This window comes from Myxocyprinus asiaticus, chromosome 24 (genome assembly GCF_019703515.2).
Source record: "Myxocyprinus asiaticus isolate MX2 ecotype Aquarium Trade chromosome 24, UBuf_Myxa_2, whole genome shotgun sequence".
Classification (NCBI taxonomy): domain Eukaryota; kingdom Metazoa; phylum Chordata; class Actinopteri; order Cypriniformes; family Catostomidae; genus Myxocyprinus; species Myxocyprinus asiaticus.
Genome location: NC_059367.1, coordinates 28,901,774 through 28,914,339, shown reverse-complemented (window position 1 = coordinate 28,914,339; position 12,566 = coordinate 28,901,774). Strand labels below are relative to the sequence as shown.

General features: G+C 37.7%; 1 protein-coding gene across 1 annotated transcript in view; it reads right to left on the bottom strand.

Annotated features, from left to right (window-relative positions):
* LOC127414760 (RIMS-binding protein 2-like) overlaps positions 1-12,566 on the bottom strand; it is a 246,122-nt gene that overhangs the window by 64,546 nt on the left and 169,010 nt on the right. Inside the window, exons 7-8 of the mRNA XM_051653018.1 lie at positions 3,344-3,448; positions 239-289 (exon numbers count right to left, since the gene is read on the bottom strand). Of these exons, the coding sequence (XP_051508978.1) occupies positions 239-289; positions 3,344-3,448 (156 nt within the window). The remainder of the gene's footprint in view (positions 1-238; positions 290-3,343; positions 3,449-12,566) is intronic.

The following is a 12,566-nucleotide window of genomic DNA, read 5'->3' as shown; positions in this document are numbered from 1 at the left end:
TTGTAATCTTCAAAATATATCTATATAGCTCAAGATGTAATAAAACAATGATAAATAAGAAGTGACTCATATGGTTGCCAGATTTTTAGCTAATATGAGATAATATATGATGACGCAAGTGAAATGATCTGTACTTAAAGGCCAAGCCAAGGTATGATTAAAAATGCATGTTTATATGCATACTCACATACACATGCATAGAGTCACTAACATACATGAGCAGACAGTCATTACTCACCTCTAACAGATGGACGGCACCTTCATGTTCCTTCTTGGCCTCAACCTGAGCCTTAAAATCATATATAAAAAAATATTTAAAAAATAATTAATAACGAGGCAGTCACAAGCATACTTGTAAAATTAGTAGTCTTTTTTCAGACCTGTTCTTTTAGCAGAGCTAGCTGTTGATTGCAAAGGGAATAGGTGATACAACTACAGTAATTTAGAACACTTACATACAGTAAAGGGGGAAAACGGTCCACCAAATCAATAATGCTCAATGTCCAAATCTATAGCTACGTGGCCAAAAGTATGTGGGCACCTGAACACTACACCATATGTGCTTGTTGAGCATTCATTTTCAAAACCATGGACATTAATAGGGAGTTGGTCCTCTGTTTGCTGCCATAACAACTTCCAATTTTCAGCAAAGTCTTTCCACTAGACGCTGGAACAAGGCTGCATGGATTTGCTCCTATTGAGTCAAAAGAGGAAAGCACATCAGTGAGGTCAGGCACTGATGTTGGGTGATGGGGCCTGGCTCACAGTCAGCAATCCAATTCATGCCAATGGTGTTCAGTGGGGTTTAGTTCAGGGCTTTGAGTAGGCCTGTGAAGTTTTTCCACACCAGACTCAGTAAACCATTTTACTGGTGGCATCCACTGACCACTGCTGCACTGTTTAAAACAACTGAGCTCTTTGGTACTGTAAATGTTTTACTAAGGAGTCTGAATAGATGTATGCTTGATTTTAGCCTTATTTTTTAATTATACAGGGATGTCCACATACTTTGTCCATGTAGTGTGTATATATGATAGAACATCCATTTAACAAGCAGATGAAATGAGTAGCATCCAGTTAATACAAGTGTATTCAAAAAGTACACTTAGTCTATAATACTGTATGTTATTTGTTTGCTGTGCAAGTTATATCCATCTATTCCAAATGGTTTGGTTCAATAAACTTTAAGCAACAAGGGTCCAATTCAGTGCAGTGTAGGGTCATTCATTATGACTAATAGCAGCTGTGGAGAACAACATTCAGTTATACATGTATACAGGAACATCTTTTTGAGAGGCAGCCTCAAAACACAAGGAATTATTTCAGAAGCATGTATAGAGATGCACTTTCTGAACAGCAAAACTGCACTCTAGATGTCTTGATGACGGTGTGTGTGTAATTTCCTCTTTGTTTATGCTCCACTGTAATCATAGCGCTCCATTCAATGAAGGCAGACAATAAGTCAAATGTTTCGGCAGGCGACAATGCAGAATGTACACTCTGGAGAAAATGTCAGATTTGATCACCTGCTCTGCCGTTTCATTAGAGGGTAATTTACGCTGAGCAGAGAGACAGTGGCGCTTTCCTCTTCATTCGAACAGAGAAATGAGAGGAATATTTAATCTAGCTACCTAAAACTGCTGAAACGCTTTTTTAACTAAACATCTCTCTTCATTAGGAGCTCTTTGACAATAGGATTTTTCTTGTAGGATTATATTATTGCCATTCTAAAATCAGAGTCCACAGAACTGCTGCTGATTGCAAATATGCCACAAAACATGCAACACATATACAACAAACATGGGAGTTTTTAAATATTTACTTTAGATATAAAACTAGCAATTGGATTGGATTGATAATATTTTATGATGATATACTCTGTACAATTCTTTTATATTGTTTTATTTTATTTTATATTGTAGTTGTCATTTCATAATGTTGTGTGTATATTCGTATGCTTGCATGTGTCCAAGGTGTGTATTGGCTGAAAAATTTCCCCTTACCGGGATAATAAATTATTTTAATTACAATTCCAATACTTTTTGTAATGTGTGACAAGGGCCTATGAAACTGACACTTCTAGCAACAAACAAAACAAAACAAAACAGTTTCTGTTTTCTTCTTTAGGAAAAAAATTAGGGTCATCAATTTAGCTTTTGGACTAGCTTTAGCTGGTCCAAAAGTGGTCAACCAATCAGGGGTGCATTTCCCCTACACTGACGTAACTCACTGCTGAACCACCATAGTACGATGCATCATTGGAGAAGTTAACTAGCAGGTCATGACTGTTTCCTGAAACCGTAGTAACTATTTTGCACATCCATCGTTCAAACCACATTGGTTCAACAATACAGAGCTGTCATTAATGGCATTACATAGGAGGTGGAGTGATAACTTCTGCGGATACTGAATCATAATAGCTCATTTACACGTACTCCAGAATGCTGTTTAATGAGCGAAAGCTACTGAAGAAAAGAAAGTGGCGTGCACTGTATAATGCGACAGATACAATGCGCTGCAAGGATGGCATTTCCCTTTACATCAGACTCCTGGGTTCCCCCGACACACTTAAGCACACCCGCACATGTGCATTCTTCAAAAGCATATAATAACTATACTTATGCATTAACATGGACACATAAGCATGTTCTCTGACAGAAACCATGTATATTTATATGCGCTTTCTCTGAACAGCCTTTAATCCCTTAAATGGCTGCATTCGTGTTTACATTATGTTTCAGATCACCGCTTTCTGCAAAACGCTAAGAGTAAGCCATTTTTTAAGTGCATGTAAACGTTGTCAAAGTCTTGACAGAATGAAATACATACAGTATATAGAGTAAAAGATATAGAAGCCTCAGCAAAGTGAAATGATGTCCACACAGCAAACTAACAAGGAACTATTCTTCAAACCACAGGTGGAGAGCTATAATTCCAACTACTCAACTTTGCGATGCAGTTTGCGAATGTTCGTTTGAACTACAGTTTCACGAAACATAATGATGGGACTTGCGACCATAGTTGGCTAACAATGCTTTTGGGAAACACACCCCTGCTTGACTAAGATCATCCACCAGGTTGAACTGAAATCCTGGCAGCCCAGCTTATCAACCATACAGACCGGCTTGGACCAGCTAATGACAATGAAATACCTTGGACCATAATTAAACCATATACAGTAAATCCAGCTATCATCCGATGCTAGTTTTAGCTGGAATTTCCAGCTGATTTCCCAGCAGTTTAATCAGTCAACAGCCTTGGCATGATACACAGCTTTTTAAAGTTGGCCTGGGTTTGAGCTGGTCTCCAGGGGTTGTTGTGGATGGTAACTCTGACCCCTCACCTTCTGCAGAAGGTCAATCTCCTGCTGCTTGGCACTGAGGACGACCAGGGCTTGTTCATGCTCTAATTCTAGCTGCTGCCTCCTCTCTGCAGCCTCTCGCATATGCTGGAGAGAGAGAGAGAGAGAGAGAGAGAGAGAGAGAGAGAGAGAGAGAGAGAGAGAGAGAGAGAGCATGAGGTGAGAAGAAACTCAGCAAAGGATGAACACGGACAGAATGAGAGCAATAATCAATCATTATCAAAGCCTCTTTAGGCCACACTGCAATGCATTTAGCTCCAGAGTCCTTGCACTAATCTACAGACCTTCTGTTTACATCAGTTTACAAAAGATCATCAGTCTCCAAGAGTACCAGAGATTTCTAATCCTGTATTATCCGATCTAAATGCTTACTTGAGCACATTATCTCAGGAATACTGGCAATCCACTAAGAATGAATTGTGTTGCTCATAGCGTCATTTATTTGCATGTGTTATCTGAGTTGTTTTCGCACAAGATTCACTAAAGGAACTATGCAAATCAGATAATGGCACAAACAAATCCAAAAATGTACTGTAGATAGAGACACCTGAATACAATTTAGAAGTGTGCTTGACTACATATGCCCTGATATATGAAAATAAATAAATACATCTACACTTTTAAAATCTTTTTAATAATTTCTTAATAATAATTTTGTATAATTTATTAAATAATAATGTAATAATTTTAATTCATTTACCATCTGCTTTATGAGGGCATAACTAGCACAAGTTTTTCTTAATTTATAGTACATAGAAAGGAGGGGTTGCATGTTTACTTAATTTAAATACCCATGGTGCAGTTCTATTTCTGTGCATTTAGCACCAAGTTCAACTGGATTTCAGGTGGTTAGTAAATAAGACACAGGTTTTGCACCACAATACCATGCACAAATGTGGTGCAGCTGTTATCTTATCATAAGAGACATCAGGCCCCAAGAGCACCAGAAATCCTTTAGATCCTGCAGTATCGGATCTAAGCCATCAGATTCATGTCTCCATGAGCATATTATCTAAGAAAGACTGTGTGGACACACCTTAACATACACTCACTGGGCACTTTATTAGGAACACCTGTACACCTTCTTATTCATACGATTATCTAATCAGCCAATCGTGTGGCAGCATTGCAATGCATAAAATCATTCAGATACAGGTCAGGAGCTTCAGTTATTGTTCACATCAACCATCAGAATGGGGAAAAAAATTTGATCTCAATGATTTCGACCGTGGCATGATTGTTGGTGCCAGACGGGCTGGTTTGAATATTGAAAACTGCTGATCTCCTGGGATTTTCACGCATAACAGTCTCTAGAGTTTACTCAGCAGAGGTGTAAAAAGTACTTAAGTGAAAGTATGGATACTGAGTGAAAATTTTACTCAATTAAAAGTCCAAGTATCTAGCCAAAAACATACTTAAGTGAACATAAAAAAGTTTTCACATTAAAAGTATTAAAAAAGTAAAAAGTAACTTTTTTTCCTAGCAAGAATTATAGCAAGAGAGGAGATTGTGTGAGAGAGGATGCTGTTAAATTCGATTGGTTTGTTAAGTCACCTTTTTACTGTCTCTGACAACAGTAAATATTTCTCTGTCATATTTCTCCCCCAGTGGCAATCACAACCTGGTCAAAGAATCAAGTAACAATAACAAACATTTTGCAAAATGTGGCCTGTTGCATGTAAAACGGCAATTTCCTGGTGGAATGAACACTAGAGGTGCTAAAACAACAATTACTTTTATCATTGACCAATGACCTTTCACTCAAATCACGAGTAAAACAACAGATTATCAGTTCATAAACACTTACTTTTCGCTCTGTTTCTCACACAATGCTATCTTATGACATATAAACACTTTTACTATAGCGCATGACTCATTTTAACGTTTGCATTACATAACCACTACATTTACAAGCTTGTTTAAGTGTGATCAAATTGTGCGGTAGCTCAACTGATAGAGTGCTGCAAATGCAAGACAAAGGACCGGGGTACGAGTCGACACGTGAGCCGAAAGTGACATAGAAGCACCACAAAATGACGTGGTTGCTTCAGAAATTGTGTTTTTAATCGCACATTTGCTTTTTATGACACTATCGGTTGGGTTTAGGTTTAAGGTTTAGGATAGGGAAGAAGGTTTTGTTGATTTAAATCTCAATAGTGCATTAACCTTAAAAACTCATCTGTTCGGGAGAACATTTCAATCGCTTATAGCGCCACACAGTGGACATTTCACTTCAGAACTGCCCTGAGATGTGTAATGAACCACATGATTTTATTTTCCAAAAACGTTGCCACAGTCACACAATGTTCATTGCATGGGAGAAGGCACTCACGAATTGTGATGTCAGAGCACCCAGCCCCTTGAGACATAGAGAAAGATAAAAAAAAAAAAAATTCTGAAGAAAGTTAGTAATGTTGTTGGTTTTGTGAATTGTTTTCTGAGGTTTGCTACCAAACCTTGCTGTTGAGAAGATGGAAGAATTCAATAAAATTCATAATTAATATTTACTCAGATGCCATAATTTGTATTATCATTATTACCATCATTATCACTGCTGGTTTTATAGTTATTATTATAATTAATAGTTGCCTAACAACAACAATAATTCAGCAATAGAGAGTAGAAATTCATATATATGATTTAAATATTAAGGCAAGTGTAGAAATAAATGACATGTACACATTTAATTACAAAAGCCTTTTGTTATATGTATATATATATATATATATATATATATATATATATATATATATATACAGTGCATCCGGAAAGTATTCACAGCGCTTCACTTTTTCCACATTTTGTTATCTTACAGCCTTATTCCAAAATGGATTAAATTCATTATTTTCCTCAAAATTCTACAAACAATACCCCATAATGACAATGTGGAAGAAGTTTGTTTGAAATCTTTGCAAATTTATTAATAATAAAAAACGAAAAAAAATCACACGTACATAAGTATTCACAGCCTTTGACATGACACTCAAAACTGAGCTCAGGTGCATCCTGTTTCCACTGATCATCCTTAAGATGTTTCGACAACTTGATTGGAGTCCACCTGTGGTAAATTAAGTTGATTGGACATGATTTGGAAAGGCACACACCTGTCTATACAAGGTCCCACAGTTAACAATGCATGTCAGAGCACAAACCAAGCCATGAAGTCCAAGGAATTGTCTGTAGACCTCCAAGACAGGATTGTATCGAGGCACAGATCTGGGGAAGGGTACAGAAAAATGTCTGCAGCATTGAAGGTCCCAATGAGCACAGTGGCCTCCATTATCCATAAATGGAAGAAGTTAGGAACCACCAGGACTCTTCCTAGAGCTGGCCGCCTGGCCAAACTGAGCGATCGGGGGAGAAGGGCCTTAGTCAGGGAGGTGACCAAGAACCCGATGGTCACTCTGACAGAGCTCCAGCATTTCTCTGTGGAGAGAGGAGAACCTTCCAGAAGAACAACCATCTCTGCAGCACTCCACCAATCAGGCCTGTATGGTAGAGTGGCCAGACGGAAGCCACTCCTCAGTAAAAGGCACATGACAGCCCGCCTGGAGTTTGCCAAAAGGCACCTGAAGGACTCTCAGTCTATGAGAAACAAAATTCTCTGGTCTGATGAAATAAAGATTGAACTCTTTGGCCTGAATGGCAAGCGTCATGTCTGGAGGAAACCAGGCACCGCTCATCACCTGGCCAATACCATCCCTACAGTGAAGCATGGTGGTGGCAGCATCATGCTGTGGGGATGTTTTTCAGCGGCAGGAACTGGGAGACTAGTCAGGATCGAGGGAAAGATGAATGCAGCAATGTACAGAGACATCCTTGATGAAAACCTGCTCCAGAGCACTCTGGACCTCAGACTGGGGCGAAGGGTCATTGTCCTGTTGGAAGATGAACCTAAGCACACAGCCAAGATAACAAAGGAGTGGCTATGGGACAACTCTGTGAATGTCCTTGAGTGGCCCAGCCAGAGCCCAGGCTTGAACCCGATTAAACATCTCTGGAGAGATCTGAAAATGGCTGTGCACCGATGCTCCCCATCCAACCTGATGGAGCTTGAGAGGTCCTGCAAAGAAGAATGGGAGAAACTGTCCAAAAATAGGTGTGCCAAGCTTGTAGCATCATACTCAAAAAGACTTGAGGCTGTAATTGGTGCCAAAGGTGCTTCAACAAAGTATTGAGCAAAGGCTGTGAATAATTATGTACATGTGATTTTTTTTCATTTTTTTATTTTTGATAAATTTGCAAAGATTTCAAACAAACTTCTTTCACGTTGTCATTATGGGGTATTGTTTGTAGAATTTTGAGGAAAATAATGAATTTAATCCATTTTGGAATAAGGCTGTAACATAACAAAATGTGGAAAAAGTGAAGCGCTGTGAATACTTTCCGGATGCACTGTATATACACACTGGCGGCCAAAAGTTTGGAATAATGTACAGATTTTGCTGTGTCATTCAACTGATCACAAAGTATAGTCAGGACATTACTGATGTAAAAAACAGCATCATCACTATTCTAGGTATGTTTACACGACAACGATGCACTAAAAACGCGTACAGACGACAACATTGTCAGAACGAACCCCGTTCACACGGATCCGTGAAAATGACTAAAAAGGCTGTATTATGCATGCCAGGCCAGTAGTTGACGATGTCACTTTGTAAAGAAACACTACACGCCTGCGCACATAAGCATTCTTCCACAGAGTGGTGAATACAAACAATGAAGATGGCAAAAGCATCGAGCAATTTTGTCTGGACGGACAATGAGGTTGCTTTATTACTACAATTACTTTGCTAGAGAAGCATCAATAAACTCAAAATCTTGAGCAGCACAAACACAGTCCTGTAGTCCGCCATTGTAGTTTTGAATGTCTCACGTGTTGTTTAGTACTCGCGTGGTAAAGGTACATCAAATAAAATTAAGTAAATAAATAAATAACATTTAAAATACAAATAAATCTTTCCCATCTGAATCCATACATTAATTTCAAGATTTTCAAACTGTAGGTTCTGCCTACTGTACAGTGTTCACACTCTATAAAAAACACTCCAAATGAATACATTGTTGATTAATGTTATTTGCACAGACACCAGTATTCATACTGATAATAATACATCTCAAAACTGCCCCCTAGACAGGCCCCATTTCCAGCAGCCATCACTCCAACACCTTATCCTTGAGTAATCATGCTAAATTGCTAATTTGGTACAAGAAAATCACTTGCCATTATATCAAACACAGTTGAAAGCTATTTAGTTTGTTAAATGAAGCTTAACATTGTCTTTGTGTTTTTGTGTTGCCACAGTATGCAATAGACTGGCATGTCTTCAGGTCAATATTAGGTCAAAAATGGCAAAAAAAGAAACAACTTTCTCTAGAAACTCGTCAGTCAATCATTGTTTTGAGGAATGAAGGCTATACAATGCTTGAAACTGCCAAAAACTGAAGATTTCATACAAAGGTGTACACTACAGTCTTCAAAGTCAAAGGACAACTGGCTCTAACAAGGACAGAAAGAGATGTGGAAGGCCAGATGTACAACTAAACAAGAGGATATGTACATCAGAGTCTCTAGTTTGAGAAATAGACGCCTCACATGTCCTCATCTGACAGCTTCATTGAATTCTACATGCTCTACACCAGTTTCATGTACAACAGTAAAGAGAAGACTCAGGGGTGCAGGCCTTATGGGAAGAATTGCAAAGAAAATGCCACTTTTGAAACAGAAAAACAAAAAGAAAAGGTTAGAGTGGGCAAAGAAACAGACATTGGACAACAGATAACTAGAAAAGAGTATTATGGATCTTCACCCCATTGAGCTTTTGTGGGATCAGCTAGACTGTAAGGTGCATGAGAAGTGCCTGACAAGACAGTCACATCTATGGCAAGTGCTACAGGAAGTGTGGGGTGAAATGTCACCTGAGTATCTGGACAAACTGACAGCTAGAATGCCAAGGATCTGCAAAGCTGTTATTGCTGTATGTGGAGGATTTTTTGATGAAAACTCTTTGAAGTAATTTAAGAAGTTCTAATTGTAATAGTAATTCAAATTGTAATCCTAATTTTTCACGTTATTAATGTCCTGACTATACATTGTGATCAGTTGAATGCCATTTTGGTGAATACAAGTACCAATTTCTTTCCATAAGAGCAAAATCTGTACATTATTTCAAACTTTTGGCCACCAGTGTATATATATTTGCAATGTGAATGATAATTTTTGACTTCAAACCGTCCAATCTGTAGAAGTAGCAGGTGTTTAGAATAAAGTTTAGGACAAAAATGTCAGTGTTTTGTGCTCATAGTTTTGAATGAATACATTGCATTCTGTCAGCGGTCACATGCGGTCTAGTTGCACAAATATTTCAACATATCCGAAGCTCATATCAGATCTGAAATTTTGCCTCTGCAGATGGTCGGATCTCTACACAGCCTCTGTACGACACTCCATTTGAAATGACTGACCTCTGGTCTGTCATCTATTTTATGCAGTGAAAAGGCAGCTTCAGTCCAATAAAATGAAAGAAAATGATCTGCAAAAATGTAGTGAGTACTTTTCAAGTTTAAATAAAATTGTAAGGAGTAAAAAGTACTATTTTTTCTTTGGAAATGTAATTAAGTAAAATTACAAGTATTCTGTTTAAAATGCACTCGAGTAAAGTGCAAATCCCAAAATTAATCCTGAAGTATATTACTTAAGTATTTTTACTCAATTACTTTATACCCCTGTTACTCAGAATGGTGCCAAAAAAAAAAAAAAAAACATCCAGTGAGTGGCAGTTCTGCAGACGGAAATGCCTTGTTGATGAGTGAGGTCAACACAGAGTGGCCAGGGCAGCGTTTCCCAAAAGCATTGCAAGCTTAAGTTGATCGTAGAGACCATTGGTGCCAATGGTTTTTATGATCTACTTAGGCTTGCAATGCTTTTAGGAAATGCTGCCCAGACTGGTTAGAGCTTACAGAAAGGCTACGGTAACTCAGATTACCCCTCTATATAATTGTAGTGAGCAGAATAGCATCTCAGAATGCACAACACATCGAACCTTGAGACAGATGGGCTACAACAGCAGAAGACCACGTCTGGCACTTTATTAGGACCATATTGTCCCTTATAAAGTTCTCAGTGAGTGTATTGTATTTGGCTAGCAAGAAAAGAGCTAAAAAAAATATGAATTGAAAACAAGAACAAAATGTTGTTGTCAATCAGGTTTGTGCTCATTTGCTTCACACCTTCAGGTAAAGCAAAAACAGAAGAGAAGCATCATATCAATCAGCCAGTCTAAGCACAGCCATGTCGCTTAGCATGATCAATAAGTAGCTTAAGGTTATGGCGCTGTACATGAAAGGGTGTGTGCAAACAACACAGCATGTTCAATCAGAGCAGATTACAGCCCAACAACATCCCCAGCTCTCCTGACCTGTTAAAATTACATGTGACAAAAACTATCAATCCTCTTTCAGTTTGTGAAGGGTGGGTTTAAAGGGGATAAGGGGTAAAGGAGAGATGTTCCATGCTGCTATGAAAGGGTGCAGGATAGAGAAAGGTTAGAATAATCTAACCTTCCGGGGAAAATTTGTACTATGTGTGAAATACTGTATGTGATGGCTATCTGATCATCAATTGTAAGTGTATATCTCAATGCTCTTTGCGAACGGACTTGGCACAGAGTGTCAAATAATCTGATGTAACCCCTTAAATTAGTTATTTTCAACTAAAATATAATATATATAAAATAATAATATATATAATATATATAAATATATAAAATATAAACTTTTTGACAGCTATTTTAACTTTTTTTTTACAAAGAATACTAGATTCTGATTGGTTAATCATCAAATATTTTTGCATAATGACTGTTATATTGTATCGCTCCATTGTCTCTTTATTTTCAACTATTAAAAAATCATTTAAACTCAAATCAATATTTTTTGGTATGTGGACGTGATAAGCCAATCATTATCACAAAATAAACCCCTTCAGGGTGATACAAGACCTGATTATGACTGGCTGACTTTACATTTCCCTTTACATATACTGTACATATATTTTACATAACACTGAGGTAGATGAATGAAAAAAACTAGACAAATATAAACCATGGCATTAAAATGAAGACAAGTATGACCATGAAATGTAAATTAATCTTCTTTACCAATTTTGTGATGCTACTAGACATTGGTTAGTGTCTAACTTTTTCAGAAACAAGACTTTTTGGATAGACTGATAGTTTTACACATATTTCACACCTTGTACATTCAGCAAAACCATCACCTTTGGAATTAAATCAATATCTGCATATTTTACTGATATATACAGCAACAGGTTCAGGTTGTGTGTACCTCACATTCAAAAGAAAAAGCTAATTTGGTTAGGTTATTGTGTAAGGGGGTATAATTGTGCATAACTCTTGTGTCATGCACAAACGCATTCTGCAGTGCCTTAGCTGGGCGATCATTCAGGTCACAAGACGGCATCCACACCAGCTTTTAGTACTCAGTCAAATGATCCACATTCAGTTAGTGCTGGCTTCTGTAAAGTCTTAAGAGATACCTGATGAATGAAAAATATGGAGGGAGGCAAGGAGAAAGGAGGGGCAGGAGAGGATTAGGGGAGGGATGGGGCACTCCAGGACTCCTAGTTGATCATAGATCCACAGTTTGAGGGTGCACAACAGCTCTAAAAGGTAAAACACAGTCCTGTGATGCCATATAAAGAGGACAAGGGGAGAAAAATAGAAGTGAAAGGAAAACACAGAAGAGAGAGAGAGTCCATGATCTAAATCCACCTACATCTTGGCCAGTTTCTTGAAACAACATCATGAGATTGGATACGGCCTCAATTCACACTACTGATGTCAGCAATGGACTAAAGCATGTTTGATTACTATGCCACCACCAGTGCTGGGTAGATTACTTCTGAAACATAATCAGGTACCGATTACATATTACACAACTTAAATTGTAGTCTGTTATATAATGTTTCAGATTACACTTTAAAGTAATCTAATTTGATTACTTTTGGATTACTTTTGGATTACTCATTGCAAATTTTGATACAATTTAATCATTAATTTTAAATGTATTAAGTACCAATTAATAGCCTACTCCATTCTTTAAACATTAGTAAACATAAAATCAAATGGAAAACTCCTATTTGACAGTTACTGAGTAAAAAAGGTGCTAAAAAGGTCATAAAAAG